Consider the following 21772-nt stretch of genomic DNA (forward strand, 5'->3'; position numbering starts at 1 on the left):
GCCCTTTGACCTTGCCTTCCGCCTCTTTCTCTCAGCCGCTGTGCTGCAGGTACGTTAGCCACCTTTTTGTTTCTTGAGCAGCCTAGCATTTCCTCCCCTCCAGCCTTTGCTGTTCTTTCTGCCTGGCACAGTCTTTCTTTATATTTTTGCATGGCTGGCTGCTTCTTCTCATTCAAAGATCTGTTCCAGTAACATCTTCTCAGCTGTCTTCTTCATGACTTTGCGTCTTCTAAAGAATCACTACCCCTTCAGAATCCTTGGCCACTCTCTCTAAATACCCTTTTTTATCTATCTGAAGTTGTGTTTTTGTCTGTCCCCTCTCACTAGAATATGACCTCCGTGAAGATGGGGGGCACATCTTTCTGTTTCACTGATGGGTCTCCAATGCCTAGAACAGCTTCCAAAGGTGGTTAGTATATGCTTGTTAGATGAATTTACTTATTTATTTTTTTTAAAGAACTTTTATTGAGATACAGTTAACATACAATAAACTGCATATGTTTAGAGTGTACAATTTGGTATCCCAATCTCCCAATTCATTCTCCCAACCCTCCCCGCTTTCCCCACTTGGTGCCCATATGTTTGTTCTCTACATCTGTGTCTCTATTTCCGCCTTGAAAGCTGGTTGATTTGTACCATTTTTCTATATTCCGCATATATGTGTTAATATACGATATTTGTTTTTCTCTTTCTGACTCACTTCACTCTGTATGACAGTCTCTAGGTCCAGCCATGTCTCTACAAATGTCCCAGTTTCCTTGCTTTTTACAGCTGAGTAATATTCCATTGTATATATGTACCACATCTTTCTTATCCATTCATCTGTTGATGGACATTTAGGTTGCTTCCGTGTCTTGGCTATTGTAAATAGAGCTGCAGTGAACATTGAAGTGCATGTATCTTTTTGAATTATGGTGTTCTCTGGTTATGTGCCCAGCAGTGGAATTGCTGGGTCATATGGTAACTCTGTTTTCAGTTTTGCAAGGAACCTCCATACTGTTCTCCATAGTGGCTGTATCAATTTACATTCCCACCAACGGTGCAAGAGCGTTCCCTTTTCTCCACACCCTCTCCAGCATTTACTGTTTGTAGATTTTCTGATGATGCCCATTCTAACCAGTGTGAGGTGATACCTCATTGTAGTTTTGATTTGCATTTCTCTAATAAATAGTGATGTTGAGTAGCTTTTCATGTACCTCTTGACCATCTGTATGTTGAATTTATTTTTAATATAAGCATTTTTGAAAACCTCCCCCAAATTCTTTTGTTTCATGTGCTTAGTGTATACCAGAGGTCAGCAAACTTTTTTTATAAGGTGTTAGATAGTAAATGTTCTAGTTTTGAGGGTCCAGAAGTGTCAGTTCAGCTGGTTTACAACTAGGAAAGTGTGAACACCTATTCCTGTTGTGTTAGAAGGGAATGTGTAGTGAGAATTATGCACAGCATGATAGGAACATTCCAAAAGAGAGACACCCCGTTTGTATGTGGTGGAGTACATATTAGAGAGTGTTGAAACAGAAAAGTTAAATACCAGTCTAGCATTGCAGTGGAAACACCAGGAGAAATATTTATAAGAATTAGAAGTTGAAAAGGTTTATTTTGACCACCCGTGGCTAGGCTAAGCCAGCACAGGACTTAGTTTAGGCTAATGTGGCAAATTTAGAAGATGGATTGATCTGAAATTTTGGAGCACTTTATGTGCTTTCCTTCTGAAGTAGAAATAAACTCAAAGATACCTAAATGCTATTGAGCATACTTTAGAAAACTTGAATCTGTAAAACATTTTACATCAGAATTGACACAGGCCCCCTCTCCTAGTGAAGAGGAAAGTTAGAAACTTATACTCAGCTAAAAATAACTCCATGCTTGTTTTGCTTTTGTGAAATATGCTTGCTGGGCGGAGGAAAACAAAAAAACAGGATGACCTAACAATCCAATGTAACTTTAAGATGTTTTGCTAAAAAAGGGAATGTTCTGCACCTGCTCTTGCAAGTTTCTGTTTGGAAACTTCCATGCTTTGTAAACATGTGCACTATAAAAGTAAAGCTCACCCTGAGTTCTGGGCCCAGAACTTTGGAGCATTAGCCTGTCTGGGGCCGCTGGCTTAATAAACCTGAGTTTTCCAACCCTCCGAGTGTGGTGCTTGGTTTCTTGGCAGACGGATTTCTGCAACACTAGAAGCCGAAGAGACTGTTAGTCCCTGGACTTTCTCCCTTCCTCCCAGTCTGCTCCCCAAAGCAGGAACCAGCTGGTCAGTGGGAAGTGTCTCTGAACTGGCTCATTCAGTTGTTTGAAGGATCATGGGTTCACAAATGATATGTCACATAGTGTGCCTCTGGAGCTGGGTTTCTGGTTTTCTTCTTTGAGTGTTTGAAAGAATGCAGTCAAAGTTGACTCATTCTACTAAGTAATTAGAGTGTACAAATCTTGCTAAAATTTCAAACAATGTTTGAAACAGCATCATTAGAAACCAGAAACATTCATATAGGTTTTTTTAAATTTGTTTTTAATTTTGGTGAAAAACACAGTCATACAGGATTTTGAGATTCATTTGCTAGATCAGGCTGTTAGATTATCAAGAATCTATTTAGAATCACTCCTTGAGTCTTATTTAATTGCTGTGTCTTAAATTAGTGTGTGGCCTTGAAGAAATCATTTAATCTCCCAAAGTCTCAGTATTTTTAAAATGAAGATGGTCTCTTCAAGTCTCTTTTATAACTCGGGGTGATTTTAGTTGAGCACATATGCTAGCTCCAGTTTCTCTGGAACTGAGAAAATTAGTGAAGCCCATAGATCCCTTTGAAGCTATTAGCATGCTTTTAGATGATATATTCACAACTTGCTTCTCCTTCAAAACGAAATGGTCTGTTTGGAGTGACTTGTGGGGATATAACTGACAATTTTACAGAGTAGGATATTTGTTCTCTACGTTGTGATCTTGCCATCAGTGGGCACGAAGGCTTTTTAGAGACAAATATTGGAAGCACCAATAATTCATATTCTTAACATCATGGCTCACGTCCTAGTAAGATGAGTGTCTTGGTTGTCTTTTATCAGTTTTATCTGTCTGTTTCATGAGATGCCTTTGTGACCTTGTGACTGAAGCAAAGCTCAGAGGGGTCCAGCAGCACCCCTGTCCTCAGCTAGATGGCTGTCACAGCCCCAGATGGAATGCAGAGTTTCTCAGGATGTCTCTCCACACGGAGCAGGCAGCTGGTGTTTGTAGCCTCTCCTTCTGTTCTGTGACGATGTAACAGTTTTCTGAAGGCCCATTCATATTTCATCTGTTGCAGAAATTGCTGAGGTCATCGTAATTGGAAGTGCCCTTTATGTCCTCTGAGTCCCTACAGTACTTAATACCTCTTTTGTGGCATTTATGTCTAGTGCTGTGTATTTTGCTGTGTTCATGAGTCTCTTCTCTGTTAGACTGTAAGCTCCTGAATGACTGGACCCAAGTGTGATTTCTCTCACTGTCTCCCACCCTATTGAGACGGTCACGCGTATAGTTTCTCCATCCCCTGTGTTCTCATCGCACGTCTGCAGGGCAGCCTACCCCTTTTATCTACTTGACTTCTAAAAGGCACAGAGGATGGCTTGTTCAATTTTGTATTCCTAATCCTTCACGTATAACTCCTGACAAATAGCTACTTAATGGAAGAGGGAGTAAAGCTGCAGCTGACCCAATAAAACACTGGAATATCTATATTTGTATGATTTTTGCTGATCTAGACACCTCCTGGAAGTATAACGTATTACCCTCTAAAACATCAAATGTGTTGATGATAGAGTAATCATCTATTTCACACATAATTTATATGATGTTTCTTCCATCAGGGCCTTTTAGTGAAAGAGCCTCAGGCTACTTTATGAGGTGATTCTAGGGCGGGCACGATGGCAGTGCAGAATGTTGGGAAAAGCAGGCCTGAATTCAAGTCCCTGTTCTGCTGCTTAGGAGTATTTTGACCTTGTGGAGGTCATGCTAGTGCTCAAAGAAGTTTCTCATCTGTAAAGTAGAAATAAAGACAATATCTGATTGCCTGTGCCTCTCTCAGGAAAAATTTGTTGGGAAAATCAAATGATGTGGCACATACACAAATACTTAGAAAACTGTAAGTTACTTTATGAAGGGAACATACTATTACATGTTATAAAGGAGGGTTACGCCCTATGGTTTTAACACTTAGATTTTTTTGTGATTCTATGAAATAAGTAATCCAACCTGTAATTAGGACAGTTGGCTATTACCCAAGTAGGGGCCTCAAATTCTACCTGTTACCTCCAAATCCTGCAGAAAGGATGGTAATGCCCAATTAGACACAGTTTCCTTATTGCCTTGCTAGTTCTTTTTCTAGGTAGAAAAAGAGAGCGAGATAACTAATGAATTTTATGCCCAGTGCAGAGCACTGTATTCTGCTCACCACCCCTTGCCTTTTCCAGTCTCTCCAATCTCTTTCTCACCACCCCCAGCGAGTTTGCTGCCTTTCCCTGTGACATTTTCTCTTGCAGGCTTAATGGTGGACTTTTCAGATTCTTGACACTTTTCTTAAATTTGCCTCCTTGTATGTTTTTTTTTTTCCCCTCCCTGCCCTTGGTTTATTCCTTCTCTGCACACAGCTTCTCTCTCAAGCTCTACTGCTGGGGACAGAGTTAGAAATGAATGGCTAAAATCTTGGATTGTGGCCTGTCTTTGAGAAAGGGAAATAGTGGTGGTGATTTCTGAATGCTCCCTGTCTAGCAATGATGATGACTTTTACATTCTAGTAACTGTCTTTTCAGCACTACACATACCAAAACTTGCGTTACTTCCCAGCTTCAAGGAACAAGTCCCCCGTAGGCTTATTTAAGATTCCTGGAAAGTCAGTCTTGCAAAATTTGTTTCCAAAATAGGAACCCTTTGAGAAAAGAGGTGTTACGTTAGTCATACTGATTTGTGAGCAGCAAAATCTTTAGAGACTTCTCTAAAACGAGACATTTGTGTTTGGATTTGTGGCTTGATTGTTAGGTTGACTGTTAGGTTGATTCTTGGAAAATAATAATGCAGTAGCTTGAAAGACTGTGGTTTGAGGGGGTGTGGTATGTAGAAAGAGAATGGGCTTTGCCACGAGACAGGCAGGGTCTAAATCCTGGCTGACATCTCCTGGTTCTGTGGATGCTCTTGGTATCTTACTTTCTTGATTATACAACTGTGATTCCTGCTTCCCAGCATGACTGTAAAAATGAGCTGAAATGATGCATGTTGATGTCCCACTTTATCTGTGACACTTGGGAGGCACTCAGTAGGTGGCTGTTTCCATCTCATTTCGTCAAGTGGAGCATGAATCAGTGTTGTTTGCATTGTTAAGGGACAGAAATCCTAGTTAAAATGGCCTGGGAGGAGAGGGGCGGAAACTTCATTGAATCATGCAATGGAAAGTTCAAAGGATATTTGAGTTGAGGCTTACCTGGATCTAGTAGTTAAATGATGTCATTAAAGCCTCCCTCTCTCCCTATCCCCCTTGTCCCATCTCTCATTTCTGCTTTTGTCTATGCTGGCTTCATTCTTGGGCAGTTTCCAACACATGGTGGAAAAAGCAGCTATTGTAAATTCCAGGAGTAAATGGCCCTTTTATCTGGTGATTCCAGGAAAAAAGAGAGCAACCCTCTCATCTGCAGCATCCATCCATGTAAAAACCTCTGGTCTTCTTTGTGTTATGTGCGCATCCTAGATCAGTCACTCAGTCCAGGGGGTGGGGTGCCTTGATCGGCCAAGCCAATGCCACGTGTCCACCTCTGTGGATGGAGAGGCAGGGCCGCTTGGTGGATTACTCCATTAGAATCATATGAGGAGGAGATGGAGACGTTCCCAAAGATGTGTGAAGCAGACAGATAGGTTAGAGACAGGCCCATTAGGGGTAGTGATCAGAGGTCCCAAAGACAGACACAGTGTACTTAAATTTTACTCTGTGGGTGTGTGTGCATGTAGGTACATGTGTTTTAAGGACTTCTTCAGTGTGTTTTGGTTGTGTGTTACTTTAATCTAGAGTTCTGGGGCTGAGGCCCATGTGGTGAGCTCCAGGGGATCCAGCTCCTGCCTGAAATCATGTACAGCAGTTTGTGTATATAAACAAAGAAAATTTTTTACTGTTGCACAACAGTTCTCTCCAGTAAAGTTAATAGGGGCTTTTTACTTTAAAAGATTCTGCAAAATCTCTGGCTTGTCCTCTGCAAAGTGTTGGCAAAACTTTAGGAAAGGTCCTTTCACAACTATTTTTGGAAGATCAGCCATAGAATCATCCTCTTAGGATTCAGCCACTTCCTATTTCTTCCAGTGGAACCTTCATCTTGAAATGATGCTTACCAAAAAGGAAAACACTGATTTCTGAGACTTGGCTAAAATTATCTGTGTTTTGTAAGGTTTGAACCAGTTAATTTTGTGGGAGCTGTTATGTCTATAGTCGATAGCTTACCAATTGTGGTGCATGCTGGTATAAACAGTGGGTAGAAGCAGCTAGCTGTTTATGCATTTCTTGTCTCTCAGGCATAAGGAACTTCTACGGTGTACTACCATGTTTTTTCTCAATTATAGAATTGTAGACAGGAGAGAGACTTCTCTGTTTTATTGGAACCAATTCAAAAATTGGAACCAGAAGCAAGAGTTCCCTAGTTCCTCTAATTATATTCTTTAGCTTCTCAAAGATCAAAACAATGGCTTACCCAGCTCTGGGTAGAAACAGTGGGGCTACTGCACTTCTCATTTTTAGAGGGATAAATCAGGTAGTTTTGATTCTTGGCTTGGGTTCTTTCTGTGTAGACATGTACACTAATCCTAGATCTAGAGCTTATATCTCCCAGCTTTCTTGAATCATAAACTTCCCTTCGTCAAAATTAACTGTTTTCTTTATGGGGATTTGACACTCTGAGGATTAAATTGCTCAAAAGACAGGAAAAATATGCATCTAAAATGTATCCTCTGGTTCACATCATCAGATGTTAGAACTGGAAATGATCTTAAAGATTCTCATCCTCCCTCTTTAAGGATTAACTAAGGTTCCCACAGGCTAAATAACCCGGGTTGCAGAGCTACTTAAGGCCAGAGCTGGGATTAAGTCTAGGTCTCCCTTCAGACTAGTATCTCTCTCTTTTTTTTTCTACCCCAGCTATCCTCACAGTTTTCTCAGGCAAAATTTTAACAAATTATCTTCAGAGCATTGTTTTCCTTATGACAGCTCAAATATGAACTTGGAGGGCAAGAAACAAATTGGTCCTTTTCATCATCATATGCCTAGTAGTAGCATTACTCAGTAGTAGCTGTAGTAGCATAATAATAGTAATAATAATGATAATAAAAAATACATCTGTGAGAGCTTACCATGGCCAGACATTGTTCTTTGTACTTTACATGTATTTACTTATTTAATCCGAACATCAGCCCTGCGGGCTGGCTACTATTGTTATTTTTATTTTTCAGATGAGCAAACTGAGGCCCAGACATACAGGGCTTAGAAACGTACATAGAAAGCACTCAATAAATATTTGCTGAATCCTTGAAATTTCCAAAGCACTTTCATAGTCATTATATAATGTGACGGCAGTTCAAGGGAGAGCATCATTCTGAGGGAACAGTAGCCTGGAGAGGAGAGCGTAAGGAGGCTGACTGAGGTTAGGGGGATAGTTAGTAGTAGACTTGGGAACTGCTTTGATCCTGACCTTCTGACCCTGTTGTTGTCATCAGAGGATTTCTACAAAAGCACATCCTACAGGTCAGTGCCCCAGGAACCTCTGAGGCAGCGTCTGGTTTTCTGTTTACCCCCAGGTTGGCCATTTCCAGCATCCTTCATTGCTCTGGTGGATCCACATTTCTACCTGGTATCCATTTTTCTGCCCGAAGGACTTCCTTTAAAGAGCCGTGGCCTTTGTTCTGGCACATGGTTAAGTTCCTTGGGATCATGGAGATCCTTTTGAGGTTGCTTTTAAGCTTTTTCCAGAGCAGCCTGAGTCTAGGACCCTTTTGGAGACTTTTCCTGATGTTTTACGTAGTCGGAGCTCTTTCTCGTCAGGCTGGTGGGAATGCAAATCATTCCCAGCCCTGTGTGGATCCTAGGTCCATGTGCAAAGCAGTACTCAACTGAAGATTTGAGGGGACCCCTATGCAGGGTTCCAACTAGCTGCCTCAGCCTCCTGGGACTTTGACTCTACATCTCAGCAAGACCCCTGAACTTGGCTTGGGTTTCCTCTTCTTGCACTACTGCCTGGAGCAAGGTGGGGAAACAGTAGGGCTCACCTCACCTGGAATATCCTTCTCTCAGTTTCATGTATTTTTGTCCATTTTTGTAGTTATCTGTAGTGCAATTCCAATAGCAGTTAATCCTTCATGGACAGAAGTGGGAGTCCAGTGTCTTGTTTGAAGTTCCGAATGTTAGTCTCTCAGGGGTAGCTCTGTGTTGCCTGTTTCTCAAGAACACACACATTACCCCCACATCCTTTTCGTTCCTCTCCTGGGTGCACCATATTCCAGGGAATATGGAAATTACTAGTAAAAGCGAATTGCTATATGAAGCAAGCAAAATATTTGCTCTTTTAAAAAAGACTAGTTTACGAACAAATATTGCTAAACCTTTCTAAACTTTCAGAAACGACTTGATAATTAAGGCAAAAAAATGCAGTCCAAGCCCATGCTTTAAAAAAAAAATAGGAATGGAAGGAACTAAATGCAAGCGAGTTCCCTTCCTTCTCCAATCTCCATTTTATTCTTCAGAAGTAGTCACTCTTCCTGGGCTTATCTGCTCTTTTATCACAAACTCACTAATTTCTTTACATACTTAAATAAGTATATCCCTCTTACATTTATGATATACCATGGTTATTATGAAAATTGGGCTTTTTATTTGATATACTTTAGACCTCTGAATATCAGAAAAGATGGCTCATTCTTTTTAATGGCTGTATGGTATTTCATTACACAGAGGGACCCTAAATCATTTAACCAGTCTCGTATTGATAGCTTCCCATATTTAGCCACATGGTATCTTTTGGCTGTTTAGCAATATTCCTCAGAATATGAAGTCCAAATATTAACCTCAGTACAACTATTCCAGGCTTGATAAGTGAGTCAAAGTAACAATGTAAAACAGAGCTTTTCTTGTTATTTCATTTAGAACAAATTTTGCAAGATAGGCAGTCTCTGTAGTGTCTAGTCTTCTTGAATTACCCAATAAAGCAATTACTGCTCTCACCCAATTATATAGACCATTACAGCGTTGGGTGGAGTGGGCATATGGGATAGTATCAACTTCCTTCACACTTTCCTTTTGATGATGGTGGGAGCACTTTTTTTTGGCCTGGGTTTAAATCAAGATTGTGGTAATCCATGTGTAGGAATTAATGATGAAAATTTAGTAAGGATCCTTCCTTTATTTGTTTGGCGCCTGCAGTTTTGGAATTGCTTATTAGGCTATGTGAATCCCTTCCCAAGGATATGTATCATATGGAGAGAGATCACCAGTGAGAAAACACACTCTTTATTGTAGCTGCTGGTAATTTCTGTTTGGGTTTACTATTAGCTTTGTTTGATGAAAAGAGATGATCTGTGTTTATCAATTCACTGGCTCAACACACATGCTCTTGTGTCCTAGTATGTGCACACTTAGCTCTCACAGCTTTATCTTTTCTCCTACCCTCAAGGTCTTTTCATTGCTTTGTGTACAGGTTAGGCAATTCTGAGGTGCACATTACAAGGAAAACACTCTGTTTTTCTGAGAGCACGTGCCTCGTCTTTGTACTTCTTTAAGGCTCTACTTTTGTATGACTTCTCAGCACCCAGCAATGGCATCATTATCTAATCCTCCCCTGGCCAGCTAGGGGACTGGAAGTGATTTGGAACTCAATGGCCAGAGGAACTTATTAACAGACATCAGAATAAGTTGCTGGAGTCTTCCATATTTTCCCAAAGCTTGATAAGCATGTCACATTGACTGATGCTGATTTGTTCAGACCCTGTCATCATTGTCTGTGAGCTGCGCATGCTTAGATTTTAGTGTCTTCTGATGATCTCAGAAAAATCCATTTTACTCTACCTTTTACATTAAGCATTTGCCTCCAAAGTAATGGTAACTTTATTTTGTTGGGACTGATACCAGTATACTGGTAATCATTCTGCAGTTCTCAGAATCACTGATTTTCTTCCCAGCTGTTTGCAATTAATATTTAGTGATATTTAAGGAATCAGATTTCAATGACATAAACTTTTGGGGAGGTGTGGCCAGGAAATAATTAGAATCTTATCTCATTGGACTGTTGTCCGCATTCAGACCTCAATGTCATACAACTCCTTGATAAAATCTTAGTGTGGTCCTGGAAAGACCACCTCTTGCCTCATAAATTCATATAATCACCATGTTTTCATTTGGTTCCACAAGCAGTGTGATTACATTTTTATTGATTGATAAGGAGGCTCTCAAACATTTCATCTTTTAAAGATGGAACCTCAGGAACATGCACTTGAGAGAAAATTGCTGGAAACCAACTTTAAAGTTGTTGTAGCCAAACACACAGCACAATACGGATTATGCATACCTTTTTTCAGAGTACCTGAAAGTAGAGAAGAATTTTGAAAATTGTACTGAATTTACCTTTATAAAAACACAATTTTAGAGTATATTTGATTGCATCTTAAAAGCATACCAAGTACTAAGTTTTCTTCATGTATGAGCATCCTGAAGTCTCCTGATCTGGCTATATTTGTGATACCCTTATCATTTCTGATCCACAATAGGAGTATAATTGAAACAGCCAAATGAAAGGAAAAAATAATAAAACTTCCCAACCTCTCTTTTAACCAGCCCTGTGGCCATCTGAAGAACTTCCAACATAATGGATTTTGTGAACCAGAAATTCTCCAACATGCAGAATTTATAACAACAAAACATTTTTTTAAAGATTGTCATGTTGCTATCCCTATAGCTGGTACTTGCAGCCTTGGGAATGTTCTTCCTCTATGTGTTCATTAAGGTTATGTCAAGCATTACAATTGAAGCTTTTAGATTTGTTGGCTGACATACAACAACTTTTAAATGGGTCATTTTGGTGGGTCTACAAATCAGTATAATACTGCCAGTGAAGCTGTCTGCATTTTTGGGCGTCGGTTTCAAGTATGCAGAAAGCAAGCTGTAATTTTAAACAAAAGAATCATTATAACGATTAACGAGTTATTCAGGTATGTACTTAGAGTTTTCATGGTGTTTTATTGAGAAATCTTGCAAACTTTCTAGTCTCAGTAGAAAACTTGCATCTGCGTGATGCACTTATGAGAGTTCATTATCCACGTGAAATTATTCCAGTAGGCTCCCCCAAACTTGAACACACATGGAAGTAATAGCCACCATTTATCGAGCACCTTTCATGTGCCAAACATTTGGCTAAATACTTTAGCGACTTTACAGTTAATATTTCCAATTCTGGAAGCATCTCTGTGCATTCATATATACAGGGGTGTAGGTGTGTGTGTGGGTGTGTGTGCTTGTGTGTAGCTACAAATACAGTTTTAAGTTTTAACATAAATAGTGATATATATGTATTAATATGCAACTTGATTTCTCTTGGTTTTTTTTTCCCCACTCTGAACATGTTAGATCTTCCCCTGTCAGTATCCATGGACTTAGCACATTCTTTGAAACCAGGTATAGAATTCTATAGCACTAGTTCTCAAACTTGCCTGCACACTGGAATCACCTGTGGAATTTGGAAGATTACCCAAGCCTGGGCCCTCAGTGCTAGAGAGTCTGTATGCTTGGTGTGGTATAAAGCCTGGGTGTCAGAGTATGAGAACCAATGTTTTATACTATGGGTGCCCCAGCATATTTTAAAACATTCCCCTTTTGAAGGACACTTAGATATTCTCTATTATTAATAATGAATTCTGTTTTCTTTCTACTACAATGTAGTAGTGACCATTCCTGTTCATATATCTCTGTGCTCATGCGTACGCATGTCTGTAGATTAATTCCTAGATATGGAATGTAGGAAATCTTAGATGTGGGTCAGTGCACTAGTGCATGATAAACAACAGTAGAAGCTACCAGACTGCCATACAATTGACTTTCCCATCCGCTGGTTATTAGATGCCCATTGTGGGGCAGAGTGTTTGTTTGTTTGTTTGTTTTTGAACTGGTCTTCTCCCTCAGCTGCCTTGTTCCCACCCCAGTTATAAAAAAGTTTGTTCTGATTTTGGAGGGTTGTATATCTAAATGCTTATGAAGGTTCCCAGCTTGAAGGGATATTGGGGAAATCTCACGTCAAGGCTTTATTTCTCTAGGTGTTTTTAGTGCTGTGTCTTTGGAAATTAGTTTCGTAAGCTGACATGAAAGTCCCGCCTTCACTTCATTAGAGGTACGCGCATCTTTCACAGGGCTGGGTGGTTCTGATTTAAGAACAGCAGCCACCAGGACTGAACAGGTAGAGGCCAGAGTGCCTCTTTACTGCCTCTTCTCTACACCTGAACTTGCCTGCAGTGGTAGCTTTTACTATCATCTTTCCATAAGCCTCTCTTGAAATTAAAATTTATAGGTAGATTTTTTTTTTACAGGAAGAATTTGTATAAAGGGTAGGGTGGCTCTTTTGAAGGGTGTTCCGGTGTTCATAATGTGGCTCCATCCTCTGGTCCCAGTTGTTTCTGGGTGGCTGCTCTCTCGTCACGAGCAGGACTCACTAGGAGCAGCCCGAGCGTGGGTGTGGTGCTGGCCTTGCCCAGACGAGCCCCGTGGAGCAGCAGGGCTGTGGAGAGACTCAGCATCTATCTAGTAAACAGCTCACCACACTGTCATTTGGAACCCAGGAATCACCGTGTACTTAGCTTTCCATAAACATTTTTCACATCTATAGTGGTGAGCCGTGGCTGTGTTCACACTTGTTCAGACTGTTCTTTCTGAGGCAAAACTGGGAAAGCCAGTGGCCCCAGGTGCTTGCCGTAGGTTTTCTACCTTGGTGACCAATTCACAATTACTTTCCTGGGCAGACAAGATGCCTTCAGATGTCGAAAGTAGAATAATAAGTAGATGAGATCAGTGACTGAGGAAAATGTGAAGGGGAATCAGGTCAGTGTTGCAAATGTCAGCATCGTTGCGGTAACTCAGTTGGGTGTGCTGTGTCGTAGTTTTCGTGTAAGTAGTTTTCGTGTAAGTGGTTAGATCGATATATTAAACCTGTTGAATGTTTCAAAATATACAGGAAGGCTATTTTGTTTTAATGCACTTTCCACACTGCCCCAAAACCCTCAGAGAATTTCCCACAATTTGCAGATAAGCTGACTAACCTACAGAGCCCTTGATTTAGTGGTGACAACTGCCCTATGGAGATTAAACCAGCCTCATTCCAGGAATTTGTTCTGCTGATACACACAAGAATGTCAGGGAAAGGAATCTGGTTAAAATATTTCCACCAAACAGTAGCTAACAAATATAAATCCCCCTTTCAACTTTTTTATGTAATTCTCACTTCCATTTAAAATCCATCAAACATTTATAGAGGACTTCAGGATGCCGAAGTCTTTTTTAAAGTCACTCACCAATAAAAGTGTTTGAGCTGGTATTTGAACCCAGGTCGCGACTCCACGGCTGCCTGTCATAGTGTATCTGCTCATCTGTTCTTCCCTAACTGAAAAGCTACATTTGCCATGAGAAAGATGGGAGTTTCTTAACAGTTACCAGACAGTGAGGCTAATCTTAACCAAGAGGTTTTGTTTTACATGGTGTTTTATTTTCTCCTGTTGCAATTGTAATCTCAGCATAAAAGTAGTTAGAAGAACATGAAAAAGACGAAGGTAATCAGTGAGTTTTAAAATTTGCTTTCAGTAAACATATAAACCCTCTAGGCATGTTTTTAGTTCTTTATTTTCAGTCCAGAGACCTGTAGTTTCCCTACGATACCTAGAGACGTTATTTTCCATGGCGGCTTGTGTAGAAATAGAAATATACCTACTTGGCCTTGATAAAATGTAGTTATACTATTTGAGAAGGAATAATATTGAAGAGCATCTGGTTTGCGGCTGTGAGGGTCAGTAGCAGTGCTTACTTTTCCCGGGGACCACATCTTATGGCCTCACTGGGGAGAGTCCTTGGCCTAGAGTACCCCCCGTTTATCTTCTCTAAATCACACTAAGCTTTGCTTAAAGATTTGGAAAACAGTTGTTCAAACCAAGTACAGTTGACCCTTGAACAACACGGGTTTGCACTGCAGTACTCCAGTACTACGTGATCCGCAGTTGGTTGAATCCTTGTTTGCAGAACCGTGGATACAGGAGGAACTGAGTATGCAGAGCACCGACTGTCAGTCACACTCGGATTTTCGACTGCATGGAGGATCGGAGCCCCTAACCCCCTCGTTGTTCAAGGGTCAGCTGTATAGATCTGCTCACCCTCTTCTCTCTCAGAATTTGCCAGAATTATTTCAGTTATGAGGAGGTTCCCCCAAATGCCTAATACTATATTTCTTTTTAAACACTGTCTTTCTACTGTCATTTGCATTTTCTCTGTGGATGGCACCAAAGGGTTGGCTGCTTGTTTGGGAAGGTCTGAAATGTTAAGTACTTCAAGTGTGGTCATTTTGGTGGGGAGACATTTTAAGAGGCACTACATTGACCTGTAGTGGTGAAGACTCTGACCTTTAGGGGTTATTTCAGTTGAATCAGCAGAGGACCAGAGCATATAGACTACAAGTGATTGCTGGTGTCCTAAAATGTACAAGTACCTTTTCTAGTGGCTGTGATATCTTACTGTCGTACCCTTTCTGAAAGAGCTGCTAGGTGATCCAGGAAAGTTGCATTCTTTTACATATTTGTTGAAGATTAAAACTTGGCCTCTTGGAAGAGTGAGAGCTTTGATGTGACAAAGCTGGCACTTAAGTTGTAGCTTCTTATGTTTATATAACCCCCACATTTAAAGTTGTCTTTATAGACTCTGAACGGGTCCTTCAGAGGCAGGGAGATAGAAACTCAAAGGGGGAAAATGATTTGCATTTCTTTCAGCTTGGGTTTAAATTTGTGTATTGACTTTATTCACAGACTAGCAACAGGCCTGCAGGCCCGAGGGCACAGGCCCTCCAGCGAGGCTGTGCTTTGTTTGGTAGGGAGCTCCAGTAACACTTGGTTTGGCTCTTCTCCCAGATGATCTAGACGAGATGTCCTGGCTTCCAGACTGGTTTCTGTCACGTGAATAGCACAAACTTCCTAACTCGAGATCTGTGTTCTATTGGCTTTAGGGATTTATGTCCTAAACCCATGGTGAAAGTATTGAGTCATGACAGAATAGTCATTGCCAACTTTTGAGGGTGAAGACCTGGAGGTCGCTGCTTCTGCTCCTTACTTGAGGAGTGGCTGTTTTCCGGCAGGAGTCCATGGCTGAAGCCTGGAACAAGACTGTTAATTACGTGCTGGTTGAGGCTTGGTTTGGCTTGAGGGTGTGCGTGGGCCTCACTTGGGCTCCTTCCTCGCTTATCTCAGGGGGAAGTGGGGAAGGAAGAGGACTGGCTCTGGCTTCCACTTTGCCTGCCCCCCACCTACACTGCTGCAGGCGGACACAGGAGGGCGTGTGCTTTGCTTTCGCTGCCCTGCTTACACAGGGGAGCAGCAAGTGTTTTCAGGGTGCCAGAGGCTTATCTGAATGTTTGGATTTTGGTTTCCCCATCCATGGGGAGATGCCCTCATGGTTTTCCTCTTGTCTCAGAGAAGTGACTGGGTTGAGAGGATTGACTGCTGGGTGAATTTCCAGGAGCCAATCCAAGAAGTGCCCTATTAGAACATCCTTTTGGGACCAAGTATATGGGAAGGGCTGTCCCTCCACTGGACACACTTACTGAGAAACGCCCTTTCCGTTTCCTGATGGAGAGGATGTTGAAACTTACGGGGGAAACACATTCCCTTTCGAGCGTTTCTCCTACAACCCTTAGACTGCATCCCATCATTTTTTAAAGCTCCAAATAGTATTTGGCATCTGGTGTTCTTGGGAAATGAAACCAGACATGAGGAATGTGAGATGGGAGAGAGATGGCCAAGGAAAGAAGCAAAGCAATTTTTTCCTTTCACATTCTTCTTGATAAGAAAATTTGGGTTAACATTAACATGTTGAAACCCAAGTCGTATGTCAGGGCCCTCTGCAAAATGTGAGGTAAGCTGCAGCTCTGAAAACAATAGGTTCGATGATTAAAACTGAGGGTTCTCTTAGCCCTTCTCCTTAAAATTGCTCTTGTGGCATAATTTTTTTTTCTTGTCCTTCTTTTTATGTCTGTGACATTGTTTCAGAAATTCCAGAGATCATTTGTAATAAACAGTGACAATATTTTAATGGTAAAATGATAACTGGAGAATTAAATGTGAAACACTGTCTATCTTGATTAAAATAATAGACGTGGGGCTCAACATATATGGTCCCCACTGTGCCTCGTGTGTCCAAGCAGAAACTGTTTCACCAAGTTGGTGGCAGGAAGCAACTCACCGTCTGCTTCTTTCCCTTTCTCCAGCATGTAAGCTGTTGTTTCCCCTGTAACCACTTCAGTTAGAGGAAGACCTTGGTAACTTAGCCAGTGAGGGTGTGCTTCAGCCATCTCATAAATGTGCGGCCTAAGTCCCTGATGAGTCAGTTAGAATGATGTACCTATCTGTGCAAGTCTATTTTGTCAACATGAACTTCCAGTTTCCCCCATGTGTTAGGTACTGCTTGTGTGTAGCTCTGTGGAAAACAAACTTTCCATATTATATATGTATTGTGACTTGGCATTATCAAAGGAGAAGTATTAAAGGGGTTTTCTTGTGGACTGTTTTTGTTCTCTAGTGGTTTTTTTTTCAATCATCATCAACATTCCCGAAAATTTGGTCCTCATTTTTTGACTGTTATCACATTGAGAGTCTTGTTTGTTTTGGTAAAGAGCAGTACAAATGAGTCTGACTTCAAGCTAGGCCACAGATGGATTAAATTTCTGATTCTTTGCTAAGCAAAATGCACCTGCTCCAGAATCTTAAGTAGCTTTTTAATTGCTTCCTTGTGCACGGCATAGCAATAGTCATCTGTAATATTATAGATGGATTGCAGTTTGGAGGTCCCAGAAGTGCCTTCTTCCCCTCTGCAGCAGTGCCAGAAGCTGAGATGAGAAGATGTGTTCTGGTTGAGGGCCCAGCTATCCTGGTGGAATTAGTCCTTGCCCTCAGGCTGATCTGATTAAGAAGGGGGCCAAGGTGTAGAAACATCCGCCCCTGGTTTCAGTAACTACACATTTCCTCTTCAGTGGACAAAAGGACCAACTTCACTGCTCCCTAAATGTCCCCACTAGGTGTGACCTCCCTAATCTGTGAGTTTTCTTCATCTGTTTCTCTAGCACCTGGCACTGAGTCTGGCCTGTTGAGAAGGCTCAGGTACGACAGCTGAGTAAGTGAATACATCTTACTTGGGTGAAGTGTTCACTGCACATAAGGAGTGGGGAAAGTGTCTAAAAGATTCTGTCAACAGGTCTGTTGCCAATGGAGTTTACTCGAGGATGGGTGGAAAAACCAAGTACCAGCTTGTTCGGCCAGTGAGAAATTTCTCACTCTAGGGAAGCTGCAGATACCCTGAGGATGAAGTCTGTTTGTGAGGCTATTGTCAGCATCAAAAATCTTGACAAGTGGCTAAAGAGCACTTGGCGATCTGATTGCCTTCGAACGTTTTGGCAGTTGTGAAAAACAGATCTACAGGCGACCGTGGGAAGAATACCCAGTCACACCACCCTGAAGTTCAGAGATGAGACCATCTGTTCACTTAGGCATTTGTGCTTTTGCATTCAACAAACATTTACTGCGAAATACTGTGTGCCAGGCACCAAATGAAACTTGGTTCCTGTGTTCAGGATTTCATCGTTTGGTGGGGGAAATAGACATGAATTTTAAAAAACAAAAAAAGACTCAACTATGTATATGGTGCTGGGAATGCGGAAAGAAATGTGTGACCATCTCTGGGACATTTAAGGCTCATAAAAGTAGCAGTATTGGAGTGAGGTCTTGACTGGAAAGTGGAAGATAGCCAGGTAAAGAGGGAAAAGAGCACCTAGGCTGAGGGGACTGCAGAGGGATGGGCTCAGAGGTGCAACTACTGCTGCAGGCAGACGTGTCTGTGGGGTGGACGTGGGGGTGCACAGGGTGTGGGAGAAGAGGGTAGAAAACAGGAGGCAATGGCAGGCCGTGGAGGGTCTTGTGGTCCCGCCTGGGAAGCTGGACCGTATCCAGGAGACACTGAAGAACTGAGTGGCACAGTCGGATTTATGATGTGCTGAGAATAAATCCCAGACCCCTCACTCCGGTGTGCGAGGCCCTAGGGGGTCTGGGCCCCTGCCCCCTGCCACCTCGTCTCTCTTAACAGCACCCCCGTTACTCACTGTGCTCCAGCCCCGCCGGTCCTCCTCCCCGACCCAAAAGTGCCAAGGTCCACACCTGCCCTGGGTTTCTGCACACACTCCTGCTGCCTGGAGTCCTCTTCCCTGACGCTTTGCAGAGCTGGTCCCATTTATACATCAGAGCGCACTTTAAATGCCCCCTCTCAGGTCACACTATGTAAAGGAGCCGTCCCCTCCCACCAGCACCATCACCACCACCACCATTTTCTTTCATTTTCTCTTTGCATCCCCTGTAGCACTAACTAAAATCAGTAATTATGCTTTAGTTTACTTGATTTTCCCCGCTGCCTTCTTCAAATCAGGTAGGTTCCCTGAGGGCACATTGTCTTATTTTCATCCCTTTTTCTTTAGTGCCTAGCACAGTATTTGGCACCTAATTGATACCTGATGAACGTTGGACACAATGAACTAAATGGATAAATGCGATGGTCTAGGGCAGCTGTTGCAGCCTTTAGCCCACAGGTCCACATGGGCACGCCACCTATTCTTGTATGGTCAGTGAGCTAAGGATGGTTTCCACATTTTTAAATGGTTTAAAATAAATATTTGTGACATGAGGAAGTTATATAAAATTCAATTTTAGTGTCCACAGATAAAGGTTTATTGGCACACACGCATGCCCTTGTTCACAGATGTCTGTGGCTGCTTTCATGATGTGGCAGGCTTGAGCAGCTGTGTTAGAGGCTTACTGGCCTACCAAGCCTAAAATATTTACTATCTGGCCCTTTTCAGAAAAGGTTTGTCAACCCCTAGACTAGTGTCAGGAAGAGGAGTTAAGAAACCATCGTAGTCATTCAGATGAGAGATGAGAGGAGGCTGAACTAAGGTTGTGGCCTTGAGGTTAGAGAGGGTGGGGACTGGATTCCAGCTGAATTAAGCCAGCAGGTTCTGACCCCCGCAAGCCTCTCTCCCCACTCCCAACCATCAGGCTGTTCCGAATAAGCATCTCTTCACCTTCTCCAGCAAATCAAGACTCTCTCAAATTACTCTTCCTAATCACCCTGCTCTCTCCCAAGTCTCCTGTTAAGTCTCATCTTGTCAAATGGGGATAATGGAAAGAAGTGATGGGTGTGAATGTGCTTCTAGAATCTTGTGCACAGGCAGTCACTGGGATCACTCATTAGTGCAGTGCTAGAGCAGTTAAGAGAGCTGGCCAGGGACTTCCTAGGTGGCGCAGTGGTTGAGAATCTGCCTGCCGATGCAGGGGACACGGGTTCGATCCCTACTCCAGGAATATCCCACATGCCACGGAACAACTAAGCCCATGCACCACAACTATTGAGCCTGTGCTTTAGAGCCCGTGAGCCACAGCTGTTGAGCCTATGTGCTGCAACTACTGAAGCCCACGTGCCTAGAGCCTGTGCTCCGCAACAAGAGAAGCCACGGCAATGAGGAGCCCGCACACCACAACAAAGAGTAGCCCCCACTCACCACAACTAAAAAGAAAGCCCTCACACAGCAAAAAAAGACCCAACACAGCCAATAAAATAAAAAATAAACAAATAAATAAATAAATATATAAAAAAAAAAAAAGAGAGAGAGCGGGCCAGAAGTCCTTCTGCCACTGAGGGGTGAAGTGGGATGATTACTTTTGCTTCCTGTTTTGATCTATGTCTAGGAAGCTAGGCTCTCAACAGTGGAGCTCCAGATAAGTGCGTTAAAAATGGCTGTTTGTTGGAAATCTCAGTTTTGCCATCATCTACAGTTTAAAGAGGGGTTTAGTGGAGGCCCTTGTATTTGGGGTTCCACAGAGGGGCCAGACTAAAAACTTGGTCTTCAGGACTTACTGAGGCTTTTAAACGCAAATTACCTATCAAAGGCAATATTTGTCCTTATAAAAATGATTTCAATTAGGTCCTTAAATGTAATAGGCTTTATATCTTATTACCCATCTTAGAAATTAGCCAAGACCCCTTAGTATTCCTGCGTTTATAGAACTGTTGGCATATTTTTAAGACTTGAACTTTGGAGTGATTTTTCTTAGATCTTAATGTTTCCCCTGTGCCTCTCTCCAGTACTGCCAGAAGGTAGTATAACTTGTGTTTAAGTGAAACAACTTGTAAAATGCAAAAGTAAAGTAATTACTCTCTTTATTCATTTCTCAAATACATTGGTTGCCCTCCTATGTGTGTGAGGCGTGGCACAACACATGCTGTGGGCACTTTTCCCTGTGAAGTTGACTCCTCAATGGGGGAAGAAAAACCCAGACCACAGATGACCGTACCTGTTGGCTGTGCATGGTAGGGGTCTCAAAATGCTCACAGGGCCCAGATCACTTTCAGATGGGTGGGTAGGTTAGCAAGACTGCCTGCCAGTGAACTCTAAGGCTAAGCATGGATCTGTGGCCCTCCGTGAACTTGCCTTCTCCTGCTTTGTTCTCTTGACTTCATCTCCGAGCAGCCTGAACACTGCCTCCCCCACCCCCTGCCACAGGTGAGCACACAGTCAGACCATGTCAGTAGCCTCTAAACAGTCTCTCTTCAGTTTACAGACTGGGAGTGGTGGGGTCTGTAGGACACTTGAGTGGGATGTGATTCCTGCCCTGAGGATACACACAGGAGACAAACTTGAACAGTTACAGTTTAATGAGATGTCTTACCTCCTGTCTCCTGGTGTACATCAGCGCCATTGCTGCCTACCTGTGCTGGTTAACGAAGTGCAAGGACTACACACTTAGAGAAAGCCTTATAGCAATGTGACATTACTGAGACATTTGTACCATATTTTACAAAAATATGTTTGTAACAGATTGGTGGGAAAACTGTCCTTCAGCACAGATAGTTTGAGAAGCTGGTGTGTAGATCACCATAACTTAGAAGTTTTTGTTAGGAACATTTTTGCATACACATTTCCCCCTCCTCTGTTACATAAACAAATAATCATATAAAGTGTTTTTTAAAAATCTTGTCGTTTCATTAATTGTGAAAGTGGTGTGTCTTCATTGTGAGAACATCTTGGAAAGTACAAGAGTTTTGGGGTTTTTTAAAGTAATCCGTACAGCTGACGTGAGCTAACTGCTGCTCATATTTTGGTGTATTTTTTCGTCCTTCTTTTCTGCCCATATATTGGGTTGGCCAAAAAGTTCGTTCGGGTTTTACCATAAGATGCTGCCAAAAGCCCAAACAAACTTTTTGGCCAACCCAATATATACATTTTTTTCATACATAAATGGGACATTGCGTACTTTTTTTAAATTTCATATATCATAAATATTTGCATGTCATTAAATATTCTTTTTAATTTTTTTAAGTTATAGTCGATTTACGATGTTATATTAGTTTCAGATGTGTAACATAGTGATTGATAATTTTTATGGCTTATATTCCATTTATAGTTTTTATAAATTATTGGCTATATTCCCTGTGCTGTATAGTATATCCTTGTA

At 41.9% G+C, this 21772-nt stretch overlaps 1 protein-coding gene across 10 annotated transcripts in view; it reads left to right on the plus strand.

Moving 5' to 3' along the window:
• The window catches only part of DAAM1 (dishevelled associated activator of morphogenesis 1), a 162536-nt gene that overhangs the window by 37579 nt on the left and 103185 nt on the right, over positions 1-21772 (plus strand). The window contains exon 2 of one of the 10 annotated variants that reach the window (XM_057731770.1): positions 328-406. The exons of 8 other annotated variants lie outside the window; for them this stretch is intronic. In XM_057731770.1, the coding sequence (XP_057587753.1) occupies positions 374-406 (33 nt within the window). In that variant the 5' untranslated portion in view covers positions 328-373. Of the gene's footprint in view, positions 1-327; positions 410-21772 lie in introns of those variants that run through there. One more of the 10 variants, XM_057731769.1, reaches the window with a different exon arrangement.

Source organism: Hippopotamus amphibius, chromosome 4 (genome assembly GCF_030028045.1).
Source record: "Hippopotamus amphibius kiboko isolate mHipAmp2 chromosome 4, mHipAmp2.hap2, whole genome shotgun sequence".
Taxonomy (NCBI): Eukaryota; Metazoa; Chordata; class Mammalia; order Artiodactyla; family Hippopotamidae; genus Hippopotamus; species Hippopotamus amphibius.